The sequence below is a fragment of the Grus americana genome, chromosome 18 (assembly GCF_028858705.1).
Source record: "Grus americana isolate bGruAme1 chromosome 18, bGruAme1.mat, whole genome shotgun sequence".
In the NCBI taxonomy this organism is placed as follows: Eukaryota; Metazoa; Chordata; class Aves; order Gruiformes; family Gruidae; genus Grus; species Grus americana.
This window is the reverse complement of record NC_072869.1, coordinates 13,896,787-13,922,595: the sequence shown is the minus strand read 5'-3', so window position 1 is coordinate 13,922,595 and position 25,809 is coordinate 13,896,787. Positions and strand designations below refer to the sequence as shown.

At 45.7% G+C, this 25,809-nt stretch overlaps 1 protein-coding gene across 9 annotated transcripts in view; it reads right to left on the bottom strand.

The window, feature by feature from the left end:
• GAS7 (growth arrest specific 7) overlaps window positions 1-25,809 on the bottom strand; it is a 144,657-nt gene that overhangs the window by 83,700 nt on the left and 35,148 nt on the right. For 6 of the 9 annotated variants that reach the window (XM_054846410.1, XM_054846405.1, XM_054846409.1 and 3 more), the window contains exons 2-3: window positions 21,245-21,368; window positions 284-355 (exon numbers count right to left, since the gene is read on the bottom strand). In XM_054846410.1, the coding sequence (XP_054702385.1) occupies window positions 284-355; window positions 21,245-21,368 (196 nt within the window). The remainder of the gene's footprint in view (window positions 1-283; window positions 356-21,244; window positions 21,369-25,809) is intronic. The other 3 variants (XM_054846406.1, XM_054846414.1, XM_054846413.1) reach the window with 1 other exon arrangement.

Here is a 25,809-nt window from a genome sequence, read left to right as displayed (position 1 = left end):
GGTGCATGAGTTCAAAAAAAATCTATGAAAAACATCCTCTAGACATCCATCTGCCTCCATACTCCAAGGAAGGAGCCATCTCAGCTCTGAGCAGACACTTCAGACAACAGGCAAGAAGATGTATCAGAAGGGAAAGCCCCACCACGTTTACTCTGCCACACTCCACATGACCGTGTACATTAAATATACATCCCATGTAATCACAGCATTTCCCTTCGCTCTGCTGAGTGTTAGAGAAGCAGATTCACCCAGCGCAGTGGTCAGGCACAGCATCAAACAGTACCTGCAGAACTCTTCTGTGACACAGGGCTCTTTGGAGTCCCAGGCACACTGCTTGGCCGCTCCCAGGTCGTTTCTGTTGAAGGGAAACATCAGTGTAAGGGTGATGGAGGCCTGGCACACATATTGGAGTTAAGTCCATTATACACGTATACAAACGGGTCTGACCCTCAAGTGTTCTCTGAACCAGGTTCTCACCCTGTGAGGAAGGTGCCTGCACCTCCCTGCACTCCCCATCTCTTCCCATCTCTTTCTGCTGTCGCTTCCCAGCCCCTGCTCCCTTGGCCACCAGCTGGGATGGGTGGAAACAGCAGATTGGGAGCCGCATCACTGGTTCTTCCAGTGCAGGTCTGCCCCAGGGCCGTGCTCGGTAAGAACGCAGGAATACAAGCTGTATGCACAGATCACCGCCTGTAAGCCGCTGCCACCATGAGATCTGCGCAGACAGCATTTCCAGGTGTAATTAAATCCAGCCCAGCACGGGTCCCACCTGCAGCGCCCTGCGGACACGGAGACCTGCCTGGCTGCAGCACAGCCAGTCGTGGCACTTACCCTGGGAACAAGGACCAAGTGGTGGCAGTGCCTTTGCCCCTGCTCTCTGCATCAAAAATTTAAGTGAATGACTCAAAGATGTGGTTTTAGTGACATATACACAGACCATAGCCATTTCCCTCAAAAAACTATTTCCCTGGCAAATTTCCTTTTTTCCACTAGCAGCTAGGATATACACACGTATGTTACACTAGTTTTGATACTCAAAAGGTTGTTGTTGCTTTTTCCCTCTCTGTTTCCTCTGTAGTTTAACCATTCTGCTAATTTTCTCAGCAAATGGAAAATTATTTTTGACCACCTGCTAAATACAGAAGATGACTTTGTAAAAGTTGCAAACAGCAGATAGTGAAGTTAGAACAGCAGCTTCTGTAGAAGTCTAGCTAGAAAACCCAAGCCAGCATTCCTTTTGAATAAACATATTGGTACCAAATCAAATTAATAATACTGACTGACTGCCCATATCAAATAAGAAAATAAGCAAGTTAGCGTAATGAAGTCAAAGGACTACTTTGGCAGCTTTGCTTGAAACTCATCCCCAAAATCCCAACCAACAGCCATCTAACCTTGCCGAAGCCTGAAATCCTGCATCTCTCTCAATATTCTGGATGAACATGGTCAAGCGGTAACGGAGCAGGAGAGGCAGAGAGAGCCTGTGGGCTTGACAGTTTCGGGGCTGGCAGTCAGCATTTCCATCAGGGCACATAATGCCTCCTGTCCTGGGTGAGCGCTTATCTGAGCACCAAACAGAATGCTAGCATGCTTCAAGAACCATAAAAGGCCTATTGGGTAAAGAAGGGAGTACTGTTTTATCTGTCTTCACCTATACATGCATGCAAATATATACACATGCAGATGTCGTCCAGGGTTGTGTTAGGTTCCTCATTTCAGGAACGGACTCAGGATTATGGATCCCAAATGGCAGAAGGTGTCACCCCCCCACAGCTGTGATGCCCAAATCCTTGAGACACACACCCTGCTTCCCCCTCTCTCCCCAAGCCCCACCACGCTTTTGCTTGCAAAGAAAAATACTTCGAGCTTTTTTTCCTTGCAAGTGCAAAACCTGGTGGACTAGAAGCTTTGATGAATCATGGAGAAGTATTTTCATTTTACTCAGCTTTTTGTGAATTGGGTAGTAAGTTAATAAAGTCTGTTAGGTCAATCAGGAAAAATTGGAATGTGTTTTAACTAAACAGAAGGACAATCAAATGCTGAGAGCTGTCTTTCATGAGTCAGCTTGTCTTGGCTTAAAATACACAAGTGCATGGTTAAGTAAAGACAAATTCTATTTTACATTTCTTGTAATGCAAAGGTAAACAATAGAATATGCTACGCACATTTCTGGTAGATTTCTTTCCCCTAATTTAAGTAGTTGATGAATGAATAATGTAAAAGTGAATTGACTTGAAGACAAGTGTTTTAAAGAATGGCTTCTGGAGATCTGTGTGGAGGGGTTGTGATGTCCACTCTTGCTATGCCCAAGCACAATCAGTGGAGTAACATGTTTTTATCAGAACTAATTTTGACATTAGCACTAAAAACAATTGCCTTCATATTTGGCTTGTTTGGTGGTTTTTTGTTTTAGTTTGGTTTGGTTTTTTTAATGCAAGCATATCTGTCTACAATATCTTTGCATTTTTGAGACCATAGAGAGGAATGTACCTAAAAAACTAACAAATATATTTGAATTGTAATCAATCAGTTAAAATTACCAGCTGCTTCTTGTAACTGGTCTCTGCTTTGCCTGCTAGCTGCCTACTAGTGAAGCTAGCATGAAGTGCCTAATTCTTCCCCTCTGCCATACAGAAAGCCTAGATGCATAACTTGAGGGCAGACTTTTTATACGTGAAAGAGCAGTGCCCAATGGTTAGCATATTTGTGAGTACAATACAAATACAATTTGTCTTCACAGATTTTCTAAAATAAAGTGATTGTAGAGTTATGCACATTGAAAAATAAAGCAAAAAATGGTATAAAAATACATAAAATAGAAATGACATCTTTTCTTGGATAGGAACTGAAAAGAGCAAGAATGTTTTTAACCCCATTTATTTTGAGTGCTAAGAAAAAAAAACCAAAGACTTCTGTCCGCAGAAAAAATGAGGAATTATTCCAGCAGCCTGAGCAGGGAGAGGAACCAGCCTGGCTCAGGGCTGCACGGCTGCCATGCCATCTGCTGGAAGCAACTAAATTTACCAAGATAACACCATAACATCGCAAGTTGCTCTGCAGCTTGGTCACGATTAGAAGCAAATGGGGGGGAGGGGGGTGTGTGTGTGATTTTTTCCACAACTAGAAAAAACTAGAGAAGGCTTGGTGAGAGAGAACACCCTGTTTGATATAGACAAGACAGGGTCTTGTCTTGGAGCACCAAATGCAGCCTTTGATCCTGGTGCTTGGAAAATCTGAAGTCTACTTGTAACCCTGTGGTAAAACAGTGATCACTGCTATTAGGAACAGATTCAATACCGGACAAGATTTTATATCCCACCCAATTTTTCAGAGAGGATGTAGGAGACAAGCTAGAACCTCTCACTCTGAGAGTGTGTAATTTAGCACTGGCAAACTGACCCTGACAAGTTCTGTCCACCCTTATCAGCCACATGTTAATTATTCTATTTAGCCAATGAAGGGAAGGAATAATCGGCAGTTTCCTTGTCACCCTCTGCACTGCGGAGGAGGTCTGTGAACAGAAAGAAGTCCTGCAGCCCTAGGAGATACCTGGAAAATAGTTACTAAACAGCAAGGCAGCCGAAAGCCACTCATTCAAAGTGAAATGACACAGCAAGAGGAAAAATAGTTACAAGACCCAAGCGATGCATGCCAACAGAACCAAAGAGGGTTTTCACAGATGTGGTTAAAACATTTCCTCCCAAAGGAAAGTGGAAACCTGTGGTGTTTGGGGGAAGAAAGTTCACTCCGTATCTGTTTGGCAGGATGAGAAGTGGCATGGTATGTCAGGCCTTCAGAGAGCCACACGCTCCGGGACCTCACGTCAGTCAAGAATCACAGATTCTGAGAAGGTCTCGATGCAGACAATTTTTGTTATCAAAGTGTTGAGCTGAAGAAGAAATTATGTGCCCCTTCTTGAGGTCGAAGCAGCTGCTTTCCAGTCTGAACATACAACATCAGCCAAACATCAGGGCTTTAAGGTCCAGCATAATCCCTCCCGAGTGCGCGCTTCTATTGCTTTCAGGAATGGGTTAGTACCTCTGTATGGTATCATGTGCAGTGCTGTGGTAGGAGTTAAATGCTCCATAGTTTCATTGGCCAGAATACGAGACCAGGGCAGAGCAAGCCAGGGGACCTCCGGGTCTGCGGGCTGCACAGAACCTTTCCGCGGTCTAAAGGATCTGTGGCAGTTACAGCGTGTCACCCAACTGCTGGTGCTACCTCACCTCTTCATAAATAGCTTTGGACTTTGTTTTGGCTTTAACAGCAACAAATCTGTAATGCTGCACAGCTCCAAGCCCAGTTTCTGCCCTGAATAAGGTGAAGCTGTGCAGGCTGCACAGGTTGCTCCGACATGGATGAAGAACAGCAATGGAACATGTCCCTCCTCAATGACATGAGAAGAAACCCTCCAAGCTTCTCCCAAACTGTTCCTGAAAACATACAGAATTAGAAGTGATAGAAGTGATATTCACAGTAGGGTCGAACAGGCCCCATAGCCTTACCTCATCTTTTTTGGATTCACTTTACTCCTCCCAATGGCATGTAGGAATCACCTTCATGTAAAGTTTGTAAACCTCCTAGTGTTCCTTTACTGCTCCACTGCATCTCCATAGGCTTTCAGACAGGTTTGCGGCCTATCCATGGCTCCCCAAAGTGCAAAGATTGGTTGGACCTGTCAGTCGAGGGGAGTGCAAACAGCCCTGCTTGGGAAACGGGTCCCCTTTAACAGTGCAGTACTGCACTCCCCACTCTGCTGCTTGAAGCCACCACGCTCCAGTTGGCTTTGCTGAAGCAAACCTCACCAGCTGAAAACAAAGTGCTGCCAGTGCTCTCACACCTTATCTCCCTTTCTTACTAAGATCTTCCCCACATGTGTGATGAATCAGAAAGGGTTTCATGACACTTCATTTCTTGATACTGTGTGTGGGAGAAAATAGCCCAAAGGAAAGGCAGGGGGAGGGTGTGGGTTTGTGCATGTAAGGAGGGGAAACTACTTGCAATGTCCTGAGACCGGAGTAAATCATTCAAAACTTTAGAAGGAAAAGGAGTGGGTGAATGAGAGTACAATTAAAATGTTTTCCTCCTGTTCCATAGAGGACGTGTAGCACAAGGAGATTTTGTTTCACTGGAATGAGGAGGTCTCACCTCTGCATCAGTTCACAGAACTGTCTCCAGTCCCGGAAGAACCGTCCTGGCTCTCCCCTCCTGACCTCCTGCAGACCAGAGTATGAGGACTCTCCTGATTCAGCACAGCAGCTATTTTGTCTTTGTGCTCCAACATTTTGGTCCAGTGAGCCCTGCAGTACTGAACCCAATATGGGTCACCTATAGCAACATCAGCTCAAAAGGCCCAACTAACCAGCCCTTGCACGAGCCTCTGAACTGCAACACGGTCCTCTACACGGTGTTCTCACATTGCATTGCAATGTTACACTCCTCCATGGGCCTCCCAGGACCCTGACCTTTACTTCCATCCTCATACCTAAAGAAAAGAGACAGGAGAAGCAGGCAGAAGTGACAGATGCAAATCTCTCTGCCCCTGCATGAAACATGAGATTCAATCTCGCATGTGCTGAAAGCAGAGCACCATGTAGTGCATGAACTACTTCAGCAGGAGTTGCAGTGTCAGAACTGAAATCCAGCCCCATCCCACAGGCAGTTCAATAAAAAAGAGACTGAGGCTGCCACACAGTTTTTATCCTCGGTCCTGAAACAGCGCCTTGGAGACAGGCACCATCCAAGAGTTCTTGAAATCTTCTGTCCATATGTTGAGGGTAGAGGTGCTTGTTGCTACCTCAACAGCATGGGAAAAGCTGCTAATAGTCCTTACTTGATCTTTCAAAATGACCACTGGAACCTGTACCGTGCCCCTCCTTTTGCAAACACCATGCGACAAAAGCAAGCCCTTCATTGCATGTTTAGTAGTGATAATAGTGTTATTTCCAGCACTTTCTGAGACATACTTTGTTTTTCTAGGTTTTAGGCCACTTTACCAGGACAGGTTTCTATACCACCCTTTAGCTGGGTATCCTGTATCAGAGGGAAATTATCACTAAAAGTTTTATCTGTAAGAGAAAAAACATGTAATAAAAATGCTTGACATCTCCTAGGTATCTCCATAGATGACTTACTATTTCAGCCGCAGTTCATAAGTTTAGTTGGAGTAGGTGTTGACCGTAGCTGGTGAGATATGAAAGAAAAACCTCAACCCACAAACTAAATCTTTCCATGCTCCTTAGCTGACTCAGAGAGATGGAAAAATATTAGGCAGAGGAACTACTAGAGTAGGTCGTGGTTACATTCCTTCACATCTAGCAAGTACTTCAGAAGAGGCAGGAGTTGTCCACAAGTGGTGAACTTCCTCACTGCTTTCCAGCATTGCAGTACTAGTTGTCTTCAAGGAGAGAACCCCTTTAATGCCTCTGGCTTTGCTGAGCACCAGCCTGTCCCAGGGACGTGACAAGGTGAGCTGGACAGGAGCTCCGGGAACATCAGTCTAGCTGAACTACTGGGTCGTCTCTCAAAGAAATGGCATGCTTTCAGCTCACTTCGAGGTTGCTTTCTAACCAAGCAAAGATAAAATAAGTCTTGTTTATTCTCTGAAAATAGGGCGTTGGTAAAGGTTGGAGGTAAAGCAGAATGACCAACTGTTATTAATAGCCTTAGTGCCATTCTGAGCCAGATTCATTCCGGGTTGTGCTTGGGCTGCCAGGATTTCTTCTCCAGAGAACTGGCCACTCTTTGTATTCACCCAGTTCCCTTCCACACTCACAACAGCATCAGTGAAAATGCAAATATCACTGCGTGATCACAGGGTAGAAAATTCTCCTACTTAGTCTGTTGTCATCCTCCAATTACCCAGTGAAATGCAGCATTGCTAAAATTATTTTCACATTCTTAAGGTCTAGCTTTTGATGGTGCAGTAGGGAGGTTTCCTTTGCACCTGGCACTTCTTAATTTAATCCTTTTTATGTGCTTACGATGCTTAAAAATTATGTGTCTTAGGAAAGAATAGCTGAGCTTGTGACATACTGATGTTAGAGTGCTCTCAGCTCTGGCACTGCACAGCAGCTATGAGACATAAATGTACTGAATGACATATTTTAGGATGGCGAACCTCAAAACACACAGAGGTCCCTTTGAGTTTCTGTGCGTGTTCTCAGACCCAGTCCTAATGACAGAAGTGTCACATATAAGATGACCACAACCACTGTTACCATCTGCCCATGTTGTGCTGGGCACTGTTCATGACAACAGCCTTTGGACAAGGCACAAGGAGGATGAAGACTGGTGGCTTCCAGCTGTGGATTCCAATGGGGCTTAGACATGTAACCACTCAAACTGGGATGTTTTAGCAGATACTGGTTTGGTGTCCTGGAAAATCTACTTGCAAAGACAGCACCGCGCTGGATAGAGAGAACCCGGCTGCTCACTAGCCATAGGATGTTTAAGGTCCCTAAACACTAGGTTTGTGAGGGAAATACAATGTGTTCGTGGCACTGAGTTTTCTGCTATTGTTTGGGTCCTGGCCAGAAAAGCACAATATGTTGTTTCTGCTCTTCCTGGGGTCAGCAGGCAGGCTGCAGGTTGCAGTGGTTGCACAGCTGTATCAGAGATTTGCTTGGAGTTACGAACTTCAGTGGAAGAAAGGTGAAGGGCAAATCAAGAGAAGCAGGAAAGGGTACCCAGGAGGACAGAAAGAAAGGCTGGCTAATGGTACCAGGAGGATACTAAGTAACGCATATTTTTTCACGCAGATTAAGAAAATTTTCCTAAAACTCTGAAGTGCTGGACTTGAGATTCCTTTCAAGGAAACGACCACTTGCAGTTACACATTTCAGAACTGCCTGAAAGTCCATGCCCCAGAACTTGCTGTTGCAGGTGACATTTTACTAATGTTGTTTGTGACAATGAGAATATATGGACCTTAATTAGGATCAAGATAATGTGAGAACAGAATTCCTGCTTTCCAGGAGATGGAAAGCTGTTTAGTGAATGGGAAGGACATAACACCACAGATGAGAAAAGCCTGGAAATAAGGACACACTATGTAAGGTTGACCTCTGCTGAGAATGCAAGATGGCAGAAAGCCACACGCACACTTGTGTCGTAAGTATATAAGTCATCTTTAATGTGATGGATAAGGTAGCTGGAGTGCTATTGTTTGACTAATGCAAGAGGTATTACAGCTGAAGCACATCAGAGAATTTCCTCAGCATAATCAAATATTTTCCTGCTGAATCTACCACCCACACACAGTTGTAAACCACTCCCAAAGACACTGAGCAACCATATGGTTAACCACATAGTAGCTGTGTATTCTGGGCACACGGTACTTTTGAACTCGGCATGGCAGTGTGATCCTAGGACTCCCCTTTTGGAAAACACACCAAGGCCACCCCTGCTGAGCAGCCCAGAAACTTTTCCATGTTCTTTTACAGTCCAGGTTATGTGCAGCAGCATCTGCTTTGCCAGCACCATTCAGTCAATGTCTTACAACAGTCTCACATCTGAAAAGAAGTTTAACGGGATGTCAAAGCAGAGGAGATTGCTCATCCCAGTTTTCTTAAAGATGGATAAGTATTGTCCATGCACATAAGATGGTTTTAAGAGGCTATGTGAAGCACATAATTCTTTATACTTTCAGAGACTGGATAGCATCTCCACCCTCCCACCCTGACTGCTTCTCACCTTCTCTGCCCTTCATTTACCTGTCCTACCCTATATCTTTACATGGCAACCACAACACAGAACTACAACTATTACTGATAAGAAATGTCATACTAGCGAATTACTTCAGAAATATCCATTTGTTTGAGATGATGCCAATGGAGTTGTGGGAAGGGTGAGAGGCTCAGCCCTAGTAAGCTGCACGAAGTTGCCAGCAGTCCTGACACTGCCTGAACCAAATATGAAGCATTGCAAAGAAATGCAGGCAGGGGAGAGCAGTGCTATGTTCCTTGCTTTGGGCTCTGAAAATGCCAGCTAGAAGACTGCTGCCAACCCCACAAAACAGCAGCGAGTAAATAAACGTAGTTATTTTACACGGACTGTCAGTTAGGAGATATCCAGGGCAGAAATTATTTCACCTTACCTGCACCTGCCTCCAAAAGACCCACAGGTTGTCCAGATGTGCTCAGGGTTGACTGTAAATGTCAGCAGTCTGTCTATTTGCTCTGTCTCCCAGACAGGGTTTGTTCCTACTCACAGTCTTCCCATCAGCTCATATACATGGAAGGTTTTGAAAGCTTCACACACACAGTGATTTTGCAACCCACACCAGCCTGGGGACATTTATTTCTTGAAATTCCAGCAGAACAGAGCATCTCGCTGACTTGCTGCAATGGTACCTGTCTTGGGAAGGGAATGGATAGAAACACCCCTGCCCACCGCTCAGTACAGGCAATCTCAGCTGAATGGTGAAATGGACACAGGCTCCGAGGGGCTGAGGGAGGACTACAGCACTTCACATAAACACCTACTGGCTCTTCTTCAGTAAGACCACACACAACAACCCCTCACTGGAGTCAGAGACAGAGATGGAAGAGTGTGCATAAAACACTGGGATATTTATCAAGCTGAGACTTGAGCCAGCTCACTTGACATATGAAGGCCACAAGATAACTGGTAGTTTCTGAAGACCTTATTTCATGTTTCTCCAAACAGGGCAACACCAGAGCTGACCTGTGAGATCAAGGAGATGGACAGCTGGCCTCAAGGGATGGAGCCCACCGTTTGCTGAGGTAAAACCAACAAAAAGGTCAGCGCAGTTCTGGTGAGGAAAAAATAACAAAAAAGCCTGCATTTGTGTTTTTTTCTGAAGCAGATAAGGGAATTTGATGGGCAGCCAGGATGGTTCAGAAGAAGCATGGGAGCTGTGCGCAAGGGTGTTTTACACTCTCTCCAGTCATCCTACACTTTTTTCTCCCCTTGCCTGCAAACAGAATCCCTAAACCCATCCATCTTGGGACATACAGACCCCCTTCTCCCTCAGTCCATCAACTGTCATCACCCCCAGCTCCCAACACCCTTCCCCATCCCTGGGAAGCAGAAGCAGCCATCCCTGCAAACCCCTCTTGGCCACTGGGAAGGATCAAGCAGAGAGGGGTGGGTTGCGCACCATGCCCTCCCTATCTAGAGCCACAAGCACCATTGCTACAGGCCAGACTTCCTCTGCAGGGCAGCAGGAGCTTCAGGAGATGGCAACAAGAGATTTGGGCTGCTTACACACTTCAAACAGCGCATTCCTCTTCCCTTGGCACACACAGTGGGTGTGGGACAACGTGGACTGTGCACGCGTCCTTTACCACTTGTGCTAGTGCAAGGGGCTGTGTGTCGGTGGGTAGTAATGCTGAGGCTGGAGAAACTGGGGAGGCATGGGCGTGGAGATAGCCAAACACTGGCTAGGAGGAGATTTTAACATCTAAAACTTGATGGGTAAAAAAATCCAAGGCAGAGTAGAATTGTTCAAGGGTGCAGGGACAGAGTGCTGAGGAATAGCCAATACTGCAGGTCTGGGAAGGACCTTCTCACCCTCAGAGTAACCACTGGTCTCCCATTCATTACTCCAACAGCAGAAAAGCATTTCCCTCCCATGGGCTGAATCAAACCTATGAGTACTGCACGTAATAATGCAGTTCTTTCAGATCAGACCTAGTAGTTCCTAGCACATAGAAAAGCTTTCTGCAGGGCTTACAGCTCTGCAACACTGAGCTGCAGCTCTGGCCAGTTCTAAGCCATATTCTGTGGCTACTGTGAATGAGGCAAAGCGTACAATGGGGAAGGTGTCCTCCCTCCTGAGACACCCCTGAAGCTGTATGTGCAGAGTGTGCCTTTCCCTTCCGCTGCCTTCCTACCAGCCCTCATGTGGCCTCCTAGGTTCTTCTTAGTACTTGTGTAATGAAGGTATCTAAAGACATTTCTTTCCTCAACCACTGCTATGCCAACAAGTCATGTTTCTGCTATTTCTCTTATTTTCTAAACCTAGCAAGGCTTCCTGCCCCTGGATAAATATTTTTGCCTTGGTCTGATTTGCAGAGGTGTTGGCCTGGTCTTCCAGCTCCTGTTATTCAAGTAACCCCCAGGAATACTGCAGCTTTTCAGATGCTGATTCGCCCCCCGAAGTGCTGTCCCTCCGAAGTGTGAGTACACGTGCAGATGTGTGTTTGTGTGCATGTGTGAACATGACTGGGTATTTGCAACAGCTGTAGGAACTAAGTGTAGAAATGGGGTGGGGCATTTTACAGATGTCCTATGCATCCTATGCTCTGTTGGGGAAGAAAGCCAGGGCGGATGTTTTGGGTGTGGGGGGAGGTGTGCTCACCATATGACCTGACAGGAAGAGACTGTTCTACTGTGCAGCCCTCTGTGCCTGCTGACACCATCATGGCTGCATTCTGCTACGGCAGTAGTAAGGAGCCGTAATCCCATGCAAGGAAACCGAGGACAACTTTTAAGTTCCCCTTCAGTTCTAGGCTGTAAGCTCAGGTTGCCAGCGAGATTCACTACAGGCAGCTTTACCTGTCTGTGGAGGTGGTATTGTCACCAAAGCTCTCCTTAGAGTCAATGAAGAGAGACTGGCATCTATGGGTACAGCTCACATTAGCTATTTTAGACGCCTGCATCAGGAAGACAATTGAGAGGTAAAGGTAATTATTTCTTTTAATGGGTAAATGGTGAGACTTGAAGATTCCATTCAAATGGAGTTGTCCACTCTGTGGATGGTCCTTTGTCAGGCAAATAAAACTCTGCCCTGCTCAGATGGTGACAGGGATGGTGAAACCTATCCAAGGGCACAGCAGTGAGCATCCTAGAGATCAGACACTGCTGTGGACTCTGATGGGCAGCAGTCTGACAGCCAGGTACTCCTTTGGACACACTTCTTTCCAGTTTATCATCCTTGCTTGATGGTGTCCTGACTCTAAACAGAGACTGTGTACATGCACTTGTCCCTCCAAATCCCAGGAGAGGTATCCTGACTGTCCTTCCAGACAGCACAGGACTCCTTGCAGACTTAATGATGCAAAATAAGGACCGTGACTGCTACAGAGAAGGGTCTTCCAGGCCTTTTAAAGTGGCTTGCCATCTCTCTCCTCCTTCTTATGTTTTGACATGACAAGCTTGATGTCTCCAGTTGTTGCACAAGATAGATGCCAGGCATCCTGACTGTAATGTAACTGATGCAGACTTGACCTTCCTACAGCAGGCCATACTGTGAAAACAGATTTTAGGTATATTGACATTCTCTTGGGCTTCGTTCTGCACACCTTTCACAGGTCAGAGGTCTTCAAAATGGTTTCAGGATTGAGTCCAACCAGCTCCAAAGGATGACAGATGTGGAGTGTTCATCTGGTTGGGCCATCAAGTGGAGATAGACAGCAATGTGCTGTCTTTGTCGGATGGCTCATTTACCTGTGCAAATCTGTTTGTTCCATACAGAATCACCCCAATTCTTTCATTACAGATTTTGCTAACATCTTTTTTCCACATAAGAACACTGTCTCATAAATTCTATTTTTTGCCAGTTAAGAGCCAATTTCCTTGTGTTTTTCATGTAAAGACAGTGAAAATTAGATCAGACAACAACATGCATGGTGGAAATACTACTGTGGTCAGATAAGATGTAGGGATAGCAGAGGCAGTTAATCACAAAGTGGAAGGAGACTAACCACTGGAAACAGCTGACAATAACATTAATGCCTTACAAGGGAGGAAGGTTCTGTTGCATTTTGAAGGCTCAGAAGAACTGAGATGTTACTTGCCCCTAAAATCCCATTTCCCCTTCCCAGGAATGGAAATGCATACTTGAGTTCCCATCTCTGAATAGCTCAAGCACCAAGAGCAAAATCTATTTAATAAAAAAAAAAAAAAAAAAAAGGCTGGCTTCTGCATCATGTGAGGAAGGAAGCAAATGGTGAAGCAGAGATGGTGCAGTGCCAGACAAGTTGAGAAAGGCAATTTGTTGGATGGACCAGTCACTCAACTCCTCCTGTTTTCAGAAAGAGGGAGCAGAACTACACAAAGGGTTCAGCTGGGGAGCAGCAGAGCCCCACTGCATCAAAACTTGTATAGCTTTTGCTTGCTGACCTTCTTCAAAGGCTGTGTCCCCTCCCTGCTCCCAGCTGTGCACCCATCCCAGCAGATCGACTGCACAGTGCAGAGCCCACCAGCTACTGCTGCCCTGCACAGCGCTGGCTAACCCTGCCTTTCCCTGGAGCAGGAGGACAGGACTGCCCAGGGAGGAGCAGGATCTGTCCCAAAGCACAGTGGGAATATTCAGCACGGGTGCATGTGGGTACACATGCATGAAATGAAGCACAGTAAATGTTCCTCTGAACTCATATTAAGATTCTTTGACACAGACAACCAGAAAAAGCAAACCAGCAGTTGAGTGACAACAGCCTTGTTAGATGTGACATATGTAAAAATCAAGGAAACACAAAGATACCAAATAAAGAACAACTCCCATGTGAGTCCCAGTCATTTGTCATCCTTTACACTGACAAATAGTTTTGATATAGGCTTTACAAACAAAAACCAGGCCTGACCGGGATTTCAGGAAGTCATCTAGTCCCTGCTGTGCCCCAAAGCAAGGCCAACATGATTTTTCATGGGTTTGTGTAACCTGCTCTTAGAGACCTCCAGTGATACAGACTCCCAGGCAACTCCCTACTCCCACACTTTACTATCTTAGAGAGCTGTGAAGAGCTAGAATTGTCCTCATTGTAACTGAAGTGTGTTACTGTGTCTTCCAGTCATGACAGGCATTGCAAGCTGTCCTCCACAACACCATTTTACGCGCTTGAAGCCTGCTTTCATGTCCCCATCCACGTCTCTGCTTTCTCAGGGCAGACGGCCCCAATCTCTTAACATTTGCCCACAGGCCATGTTTTCCACATCTCCCATCATTCTTGCTACTCTCTTCTGGGCTTTACCCAACTGGCTCACATCTTTCCTGAAGCACAGAACTCAAACAAGATAAAATATTCCAGCTGAGGCTTTATAATTTCCTTGTAAAGTTGGAGGCTTACTTCATGCCTCACAGACAACTTTCCTATTTATACAACGGAAACTGCTAGCTGTTTTTGTACTAGCACAACACTGCTGGCTCATACTCAGTTTTAGATCCTCCAGAGCCGCTAGTCTTTGTCTGTAAACTGCTCCATTGCCTGTCTTTGTCACTTAATTATTTCTGATGAAATCTCCAATCTTAAGTGGATCTTTACTGAACAGCATCCTACTCTTCCAGCATGTGCCTTCAGCTGCAGGATGATTGTGAATTCTGAGCCTGTTCTGCGCAGCACACCATGTTCTCTCCCAGCTTCAGTTAAAGTTAACATTTGAATAAGTATTCTCAATGTCAACATGCCATTCAATACTGGAAATACTGACTAGAATGAAGCCTCGGGCAGATCCCTGGAGGATTTCCTTTGGTGCAAACTTCCCCTTGACAAGGGACCATTGATTACCATGCTCTGAGTATGATCTGCCAAGCAGTTTTGCACCATCTTATTGTAGTTAACTATGGCCTCCTTTCCCTTTAGTTGGTTTTCCATCTAGGCAGCTTTCAAACTGCCTCTGCTGCTTTTAAGGTCCATCTCCCTGTAAACCAGCTGCCTTCCCTGCATGCAGGGTCTGCGCACAGCCCTGCCCTGCCCAGAGGCTGTACGGATGTTTAGCCACAATCCTGCCCCATGAGAGGGCACATTTGTACCTTGTCTGACCACGACTTGTCCATGATGGAAGTGCTAAAACTGCGATGAACCTGCCAAGAAAGCCTGCTCTTGCTAGCATCCACCTTCAGAAAGGCGGTGGGTGCCAGGGAGGCCCTGGAGCGGGGTGGGGGATGCTCTGTTGTGCTCTCACCCGACCCAGGGCTCAGCCACAGCCCTTAGCTTGATGAATGCCCCCACCCCGCTCTGCGATATGCCTCCCACCGACTGACAAGGCAACTGGCCAGGCACGCAGGACAGCTGGAGTACTGCAAGAGAAGGACATGCCACTCAGAGGATGCCCAAATACAACATTTAAAAGAACAGACAGTGAACCCAATGCCTGGAGCTTCCACATATGCTTAACATGCGGCTGAGGTAAGTGACTGTCTTCCACCTCATGCATGAGAGACATGTGATGGAAGGGACGACCAAAGGGAGGATGCATGATAGCAATGCCTAAGGGATGTGTTGTATGTATAAAAAGAAAGCAAGAGCATGAATTTCTGGGCTTCAGGCTACAGGAGACCTTGCAGAGCACTGTTCAACCAAAAACACAGTGCTACATTTGCTACCTCACATCAACCCTGAAGGAAAAACCACAATGCAGCACTCTAGCAACTAGCTGAGTTTAGTGGCAGGCCAAGACCTCCAGACTCTGGAAAAGATGGCATCAGAGACAGCTCCCGCAGCAGTATGCTGATGGCAGAGGCTCCGCAGCTGCATCCCTGGATGGAAGTGGCTGGACAGGGTCCCCAGGGTGCGTTACAGCACACGGGCAAGACAGGGCTCAAAGGAACTGCTAGCAGGGCTCCAGCTGAGAGCTGAGGATACTCCTGGATGCTCTGTGTCATGGAGAGGAGCCCTTCCTTCCACTCACTTTCTGGCTACTTTTTCCCCCAGATCACTACCTATGAAAGAGCACTAGCATCTCCCGCTCTGTCCACTGAACAGCTATGTGCTTCTTCTAGTCACTATTAGTTTCTTCTCTCAAATTTCTGCATGCCTGAGTAGAAGTAGAGCTCCTTTCCTCTACTTCGGCTCCACTGCCTGGCTCAGCCTCAGTGGGTAGAAGAAGCACAGAGCAAATAATACAGAAAAGCTTTGATAGGAGGGATATTCTAAGTTAGTTAAAATAAGACAAAAAAGCCTGCATAACAACCAATCTCCACAGCAGTCAGAGAGACCTGCTGTAAGCTAGAAGAATAACCAGTCATATTTATTGTCTCTGAAACTGTTTGTTCTCTCAGCAAGCAGAGGTCAGACCATGACTGAGATACAGAAATCCCTTCTTGGATTCAAAAATTTCAGGGAAGAAAAAAAAGAGCTACATAACGTACAAGCCACTGTAGCAAAGCTGAAATTGTACAGTCCCTTTAGACAACTTGGTGCTTCAGCACCCAGAGAAGACACCCTTGATTTGGCACAGTGAGTCTGATCCAGGTGCAGATTCTGCACCTGGAAATGGGAGGAAACTCCACAGAGCATTACAGAGGAGCCTGGGAGGGAACCTTTTGTAGATGACAGATAGCAACCACAGAGCCTTTTCAGGACAATTTTATGTTTCTTCTTGTTGAATAGGAAGCTTTGTAGATCCTGATAACAGGAGACATGAGACATACACAGAGACACGCCTAAACTGCTCTGAAGTCAGAACCTCCTTCCACTTTGGGACTGAAAACTGAAGTCCTCTCTGACAGAAAGCTCCAAATGCAGAAGAAGAAAAACTCCTTTTTCAGTGTAGCCCAGTATAACAATGTCCCTGGAAACCCTTACAGTCCAAGTATGTGTCCAGGTGTTTTGCTGCAAGTCAGACTGTCCACCCCTCTGGTGCCAGCTCTCCACCCCCTCCATGTAGCGTAAGGCCCTGGGAGGGCTGAGCAGACAGTGTTATCGGCTGAGGTCCCCAACTGAAACACCTGCCATAACCAGTGCACAGTGCCTTGCTGTTATCTATGTTGCCTTAAACTCACCTTCCAGTGCAGCTATGTTAATGTACGATTCTCATAAAATACTTTATTCACAACATCTAGTTTCAGCAAAGCAGTTGCAGATGCTTGTGAAAGACAAGTGGGGGAAAAAAAAAAAAACACAATTAAACCACTTAAGACTATAAGTGACTAGAAAGTTCTTTCTCATTGCCTTATCACTCTGAAGTGCTGTCCTCTCCTGGCAGGGTGCTACACAGAGGTTCCTTCTCCAAGCATACCTTATGCCTTGTTGCATCTGTTAAGGAGAGCCCTCCATGAGAAAGTCTGCATCACAATGTACACCCATTTGACAGCTCTGGGAAGCTCCTTGTCTCAGGGGAGGCTCCATCCCTTTGAAGGAGGTTCAGACAGATTTAATTTTTCATAGAATACTACAATCCTTTCAGTTGGAAAAACCTTTAAGATCATCAAGTCCAATCATTAAAATCATTTCACTCTGAATCTCACAGTACTTATTCCTTGTCCAGGAGATGGTTTGGCCATTTGCCTTCTCTAAAATAAGGACTGCTTCATTCCCTTGGAGATGCAAATATTTCTTCCTCAGACTCTGTTTGACTGTCTGGTTAACACTTTGCTGCCTCCAGAAGTTCCCTTTTCTTCCCTCTAGTGACTCATGTGACTTCCCTCTAGTGACTGGCATGTTTAACCATGAAATATATCTTACACAGAATTTTGTATTTCGCGATAGTCTGTACATTAACAAGTATACCTGGTGCACCCATCTATACAGGATTAATACATGTAGAACATTGCTGGCGTTTGGCTGAGACCAGACACAACAGTAGTTGGGTGGGTAATCTCTAACATCTTTCTCTCTAGGCAGACTCAACATCCCGTCTCTGCTGGGCTGCATGGACAGATTCCAGAGCTGTTCCTTCCCATGTTACGCTGTGTCCTAATAGAGCCTACATTTCATCAACCCCGCTGAAGGTGGACCTCTGTCCAGCAAGGAAAAGTTATCAATGTGGTTTGGCAGGATGTGCAGTGTACATGCACGTCCTAGCAAGAGAAGTTCTCATGCCCTTCCTGAGAGACACTACTGCCATCAGCACCCAAAGCAGCATTCTCTGACCCCTCACAGTCTCCTGCTGCATGTGTGGGGGATGAGACAAAGCATCATTTCAGACCGTCTCAGCTGTGAAATCAGAGGGCAGAGACCATGGAAAAGCAATGTGCACAGGGTCTACAGTATTTCCTGATGGGTTGGCACTGTCCCTTCTCTTTCAGCTGAGACCAGAAGAACATTCTAGCAATGACTGTCACCCCTGGAGTGGTTTTACAGCAAGTCAACATGCAGTCAGCCAGCCACTGTGTGAGTCACTGTGTGAAAGCTGCTGAACATCCAGACTTTCCTGAGGTAGAAAAAAAGTTTGAGAGAATTTTTGAAGAGTGTGGACGAGGTCTCAAACCACTTTCCAATCATCCATCTCAGTTAAGAGATGACTGGTCCCTGGGAGACCTGAGAAAGGGTTATGACCTTACAAACCAAGAGTTTTGAATCAACTGCTGTTGGTGGGTAATGGTGAGCAGAAGACATTTAACTACACGGATCAGACTGAAGACCAACCAGCTAGCTTTCACTGAGCTCTGAGTTACCATGCTTATGCACTAAACAGTGACATCTCTCTCAAACACTCCAGCATACTTTCATCATCTGGTGATAGCTATGGTAAAGAGAGAGCAACCTAGGACTGCATCTGCACAAATAAGACCTTGATGGAAAAGAGATCTAGCTCCTGCTGCTGAAACAACGGTGCTACAGTGGCAAAGCAGGAAGGAGGCCCATGAAACCCTGTGACAGAGAGCTATGCTGGCACCACGTCCCCATGACAAATGCCGTCAAGTGTTTATCTTGATACTCCCAGCAGCAGCTGCAACAATGACAGGACAAATAAGCAGTTAAGACAAGTCAGCAAGTGCAGTCAGTGAGCTGCCCAGTCTATGATGAGACTTGTGATAAACATCACCCATGCCAACGGAGCTTGACCGTAGGAAAGACGAGGACTGCAGTTTTATAGCATATTGTCTTTGACTTATCATATGACTCAAAGCCCAAGAATGCTTCCTGAGTGTCAAGGTGCAACCCCCAAGGTGCAAGCCTTGCATACCAAATGTGACTTTACGGGGACTGCATGGCGCAGCAGGTCCAACTTTGCAGCACAGTCAAGGAAGAAAGTGCATATCCAACATGAGACTGGACAATCTACCTATGGATAGTCCTGCACTACCAGATTTGCAAGGACAAGGGTCAGAGCCAATTAGTCAGATTAAATCAAAACAGTGTCCAGACAGATGCTCATGCCAGGGCTGGATGAGGCTTCATCACACACTTCAACAGAAAGGCTTGGAGGTTGCATTCAGCTTCTGCTTTGTCTGAGGCCTAGATGACACCACAGGTGACACTTCTTTGGTACAAAATCTATTTTGAGGAAGCAGAGGCATTTGGGATGTAAATCTGATAGTACAATATAGCCTAACTAGAGCAAAAATACTCCTAAGCAATATCATCAAACTGATAAATTAGCAAAAAGCAGTATCTAAACAGCTAGAAGACTTTCAGGCAGCAGCATAGTCTAACTGAGCAGGCTGAGAGAAACGGAGCTTGCCAGAAACACCAGCTAAGCTGGGGGAATGGAGGGGACAGAGTGCTGCTGGAGAATCGTGTTGTCTCACAAAAGGTTACAGCCCTCATGGAAGATGGGGGAGGCTCAGAAATGCATGATTCTTGAGTCCAGCACAAGGAACAAAAGCAAGTCAAACTTCAAAGCCAGTTGGGCTTAGGACTGCTTTGGTGAGGAGCTTTCTGATCTAATCAGATCTTGTATAAGTGCTCCCTAAAGCAAGGACCAGAACAGAGAAATCTCACTTCTACTCTCTCTCTTACTCTCCATTATTCTGAGAACCATATTTCTTGCTGCATAGCAATGCCATTGCAGTAGCTGAGAGCACAGCTGTAGGTGGTTTGGACATTCCCCCAAGAAGGACTGGTTGGAAGTGATCTCTGGAAGTCTCCAGCCCAGCTACTCACTCCGAGCAGGATCACTGCTGACAACAGATCAGGTCAGCCACAGCTTTGTCTAGCCAGGTTCTGAGATCTCCCAAGGATGGAGATTTCAGCACCTCCCTGGTCAGCCTGTGCCAGGGCTATCCTGCCTTCCTAGAGAGAAAATCACTTTCCTGATTTCTGATCTGGACCTACCAAGCAGGACGTGGCTATCGGCCCTTGTTATATTTTCTGTAACTTTTGTGAGGAAAGTAAAAAGCTGCCTGACATTATGGAGAAACTGAGTCCAGGACATCTATCTTTCTGGGGTAGGGTTCCTGTGACAAGAGCTTTTATCACCTAAAAACCAGGCTCTGCCTCTTACTGGTTTTATCCAACCTCAGCCCAGTGCATGTGAGTAAGGGTCCATCACCATGATGGCTTGGGACCAGGTTTAATCACCTCCTCACCCATCTGTGAATTGCAGTGGGGACAGGGTATCTGATCTTCCCAGCCGTGCAGGGGATGCTGCCCGTGAGCCAGAGCAGACTATGCTTCAAAATGAAGGCAGTGTTTAATGGTAATGTGCCTCCTTGAGGGTCCTATGACATGTCAGTGCATAAAACTCAGGTAAATAATGACTTGGCCAAGTTCTAGACCAAAGGCTTCTGAAAGAAAACACATCAGTCCCTGAAGGGACCGTGAGGAATGTTGTGACTCCACTCACGAGTCAGAAAGAGGAATGCCAGTGGTCACTCCTGAGGGTTTCAACTCCATCATGAACAAGGTGGACTCCTGCTGTCCTCCCCTCCTTTGTCATTCTGTCATTCTTTCTGCTAAAGAAATCTGGTTTTGCTGGTCACAAGTCCCTGTTTTGCAATGCTGTTGCGAGCTCATGATGAGAAAAGCAGGTAGACACAGAGTCTTAAGTAAGCCAGAGGTGGTACAAGTTTGACAGGTCTTGAGCAGCTGATAAGATCGTGAGTTAAGTCTGCTTCTCTACTAGCATGACAGTGAATAAAACTCACAAATACAGACTGAAAATTCTGTCTTTGACGTCCCATTACATGTGTTTTTCTTCCATTGTCTCCATGGGCAAGCTGACTCTGACTTAAGCAACTTTTCAATTAACTATTTTTGTTTTCCCCAATGGTGCTTTAGTGATGTCTGACATTCTACCACACTACTTTACATATATGTACACATATAGACATAAATATCTCCAGCTAAAGGGAAAGGAAATAAGGAATGTGGTAAAAATTACATCCTTAACAGTGTTTTATATTCTAAAACATTTATGGTAGGGGTGTTTCTACTTTACATTCTCTGTCCTTTGTAAAAGATTCAGATGTCTTCTAATGGTCAGAATTAAGATGACAGAGGATCAGAAGACTAAATCTTCTTATAATTATTTTCTTTCATATGGTGGCAGGGTCACATTAATTCCTGTGACTCTGGGCCTCCCTTGTCATCAAAGCCAACTTGAGAGACAATTTCCTGCAACAGATCTATACCGCGAGGGTGACACATTTACTGGAGCCCCCACCCCCACTTACCATTTGTGAAGGTGTTCACATAGTACCTTCGGCCCTGGGGAGACATATAGCTCTGCCAGCCGGGGGGAAGATGGCCGTTCAAGGTATCTTCTCCTGTCTGAGGAGTTGCCTTTCTGGGTTTCTGCTAAGAAAAGAAAAAAAACTCAACCTATTAAGTCAATATTTAGATAATGTAAAGCCTAACCAGACACACATCTGGAAAGGGACCATGTAGTTTGGCATTCTAGAGATTGCAATACACCCAAAGACTTTCACTCCATTTCTCCCCTCATCTGTCTTAGCTTCATCCAGAATACAAAGCAACCTTCCCTTGGAGCACTGGGTAAACAGAACATCCTTTGGGAAAGAAATGAAACTCCTCTGTATTTGATGTCTCATGAGCACCTGGACTGTCCAAGAAAATGACTTGTGTTAAGCAGCAAAATGCAAAGTGCAAAATAAGCAAGTGCCTGAGAAAGAAAGGCATGCATCTGGCACTCATTTACCTTCATGTGGATACGCTGGTGGGTCAAAGGATTGGTCATGGAGGCGCTGCCCCAATTTAATTTACAGGTGCACCATCACCTTCAGACATTTTCAAGAAGAAACACTGCAGAGCCATGTTGTCTATAGTGGTAGTGTGCTGAAGTAAATTTATCAGTATGCTGATTATATACTAATAATGCATGTAATTAGCAATGCATACATTACTGATCTAGATGTAATCTGGATCCATGTCATCCAGATACAGGATCATTAGGATCCAGATTACTAGGAGTGATCCAGATCATTAAGAACAGCAGGAGATGAGCGCCATGCTGTCACCTGCTCTCCAGGCACATGCAGAACTGCTGTCAGGGTTCAAGTGCCACCTTAGCTGTACATCTCTTCACTAGCTCAGGTGCAAGCCTTGGTGCAGGTTCAGGGTGCAAGGAAAAGAAAGAGGTGAAGCTGAAGTGCAAGTAATTGTCCGCACTACATTGCATCACCTGGACTATTTCCCTCTTCCAAGTAGCTCTGGTGGTTCCTTGGTAGCTTGGGATTTACAGCAGCTGCTTGATGTGAGACTGGCAAAGAGGGCTTCATCCCAACGGAGGCATGAACCCCGTCTGGTCCCTTCAGCCAGGAACACTGAATGAGGCAAAGGTAGAGAGATAAGGTGAATGGCCAAAGATTGCCAGTTGCAGCCCTACAGGGCTGTGGCTATGAACCCAACAGCTTCCTCCTGGCTCACATCCAGAGAGCTCCACTTTACCTTTCCACATTCCCTAAGGCAAACCAGGCGTGTGATGTGCTCATTTTTTGTTTGTTTGTATTGCCTTCAAAGGCAGAAATACAAAAGAACAAGGAAAAATGTGTGAAATGGAATTATTTATCCCATGGAAGCTAATCTCTATCCAGGAAATGCCTCCCAACACAGCGGGGAATAAGTCTGAAGGGACCACGCTCGATTCACAAGCAGCCACATCCAGGAGACAGGTAGAGTTTCAGCATCTGGCTGCATATAGCATTCAAACATTGACAGACATATGAACAGTACCATCAGAAATAAACCCAAGATGTGTCCTTCTACACATTTAGTCTCTGAGTGAAATTCCAACTCTGTTCCAACCCAGAATAAAAGGGACATTTAATGATTTTGGAGCCAAAAGTCTATTTTATGTTTCTTTTCAGTTTCAAAAAACTCTGATTACAATGGCTCTCAAGAGACACTGACCTCAAGAATGATCTTGTGTTCATGCCTCATCAAGCATACTTGCACAGACAGGTCACAGGCTGCAAGGCAGCCATATGGACCCAAGGCCAGCGTGAGATGAATACTGGTTCTCACCACCGCAGCACAGATGGAGCCTATGCTGGTTCAGATTTTAGCTCCTCTCCTTGAGCAGAAACGCAGCCTGGGAGACTCAGTTGGCCCAATGTGAACTGAACAAGGTACCTCGGGAGATACAAAGGGACTCTACCTGGTGCGTGACTGAAACCTTGTGCTCTGCGTACCTATGGCTAGCAGGGTGTGTCCTGGATTCATCTGAGATAGAGTTAACTTTTTTCATAGTAACTAGTCTGGGGCTATGTTTTGGATTTGTGCTGAAAACAGTGTTGATGATAATATTGAGATGTTTTTGTTATATAGACATGTTCTTTTTATTGCTGAGCAGTGCTTACACAGAGCCAAGGCCTTTTCTGCTTCTCATCCCACCCCACCAGCGAGTGGCTGGGGGTGCACAAGGAGTTGGAGGGGACACAGCCGGGACAGCTGACCCCAATGACCAAAGGGATATTACATACCATATGACGTCATGCTCAGCATATCAAGCTGGGAGGAGAAGAAGGAAGGGGTGGATTTTTGAAGTGATGGCGTTTGTCATGTTCATTACGCATGAGGAGCCCTGCTTTCCTGGGGATGGCTGAACTCCTGTCTGCCATGGGAAGTGGGGAATGAATTCCTTGTCTTGCTTTGCTTGTGTGTGCAGGTTTTGATTTTCCTATTAAACTGTCCTTATCTCAACCCACGAGTTTTCTCACTTTCACTCTTGATTCTCTCCCCCATCCCGCCGGGGGAGGGGGAGTGAGCGAGCGGCTGCGTGGGGCTGAGCTGCCAGCTGGGGTTAAATCAGTGCAGGGTGGTGTGCAGAATTCATCAGTAGGATCTCTGCCATCTATTCCTATCCCCTGTGTTTTTGCTCTCTAAGGTTTAATAAATCAATTTACAGTTCCATTCACCCTGCTGTACATGTGAGAAAGCAGAAGCTTTCACAGTTTATGTTACTTTTTTTTTCCTGACCTCAGTTTAGGATGCAAGTGAAAACTTACACATTAGCCTACCCAAAGGCACATGTTCTCATTATTGTTAGTGTTATACTATTGCCTAGAAATGCATTCAAGGAAATTCGTGTCTTAGTGAAGCTAGCACAACTGTGCCCATTCTGTGATCACAGGGGTAGGACCCCCCCATACATGCCACTGAAATACCTCTCTGTTTCATATAGCTTTCCATGAAAGCTCTGAATCCTACTAATGAAAACTTTAAACCTCATGAATAAGACAGAAAAATTAAGCTACCCCAGTTTTGCATCTGGGTTATCTGAGTTCATCTCCAACATGATATGGGTCTTTACGGAAGTACCTGGTTTCACTGTGCAATACCACTGCTAACATGGCTTCAACAACCATGTTATTTATTCTAGGTCTTTACAGCCACGTACTGGCACCACCAGAAACTTGCTCATGCAGCCCTGACACCTGTAGTCTGGCCCTAATATCCAGCAGTGTCCTTTGGTTTGGTTTTACTCTCAGCCAAGACTGAAAATAACTCACTGCAGGCTTCCCAGGCATAACGTCCCTGGAAGCACTGCATGGCTTGTGCAGGTGATGCAGACCAGTGGACAGGTGTATGGCCCTCACACATATTTTTATCACGTGGACCTGACAAACAAAAGCTGTTTTGTGAAAGCATCCTTTTGGTCTTGTTCAGTTCCTGTGACCTACCATGCAGGGGAGCTTTTCCATCTCACATCTCTCTCAAACACCCCTCTCTACAGTTTCAATGTAACCAAACATTGTGAAGAAAAGAGAACTCTTGGAAAGAGTATGTCTGACCAGTGCAGTCACCCCAGTAACTGCAATAATAGCTAAGAAGGTGGCTGGTTGGTTTCCGTCTCCAAGACTACATCCTCGGGGGCTGTCCTTGCACCTTGCCCATACACAGTCCTTGTCCAAAACACAGGTAGGTCTGGTGAGAAGGCCAGGGCTGAAAGGCATTCAGAGGTTTAGGATCAAGTAACATATGCAGAGAAGGTCAGATCAGAAGGGAAAGCATGATAGCCCCAAGCTATTTTTTGAACCACAAAACCAGTCTCTCTCCCAACATATTTCAAGGGATAGCACGGAGTGCTGGGACAAATCCTAGGACAGCTCCTGAACCCTTTTCATCCCAGGCTTAATGGCCCCCCCATTATTGTTTGCAAAAGCACGCTGAAGAAAAACACAATTTTGCAGTGTAGGAGTATACCATCTCTTGTGAAGAACTTGGCTGGGTCCCTTAGATTCACAGATTCATCTGGCCTTGAAGATAACACAGTTACACTAAACTATCTCTGCTGTGCATAATCACCCCATAAAGAGGAATTTGGAATAATCCAACCCTGAGTACTGTTCCAGAATCTAGAAGGTACAGAATTTCTCACATTTTTACTGCATGCTCACCATTCCTGTCCTTAACACTTTCTTTCCCTTCTGGAACTGAAGTTCCATCCATTCCCACTATCTCCTTTCTTAATGTGGTCCTATAGTGATCCCATATACCAAGTAGGTCAAGACCAGGTTCAGCTCACTTTAGGGACCCATGGCATTACTTCATTTCACATGGTAAGCACCAGTACCCTGCAAGGACAGATACTGCTGGTTTGCTTAAGGGAAGCTCTGCAATTGCCCCAACATCCTTTGAGTCACTTTTTTCAGTGTTGCTCCAAGACTCCCTGTTGGACTGCAGGAAAAGCAGAGGTCTTTTACAGACAGGTGCCGTGGTTGTACTCTTAAACAAAGGCTATGCCAAGAGATGGATGTATAGAGTGGACAGCAGCAAA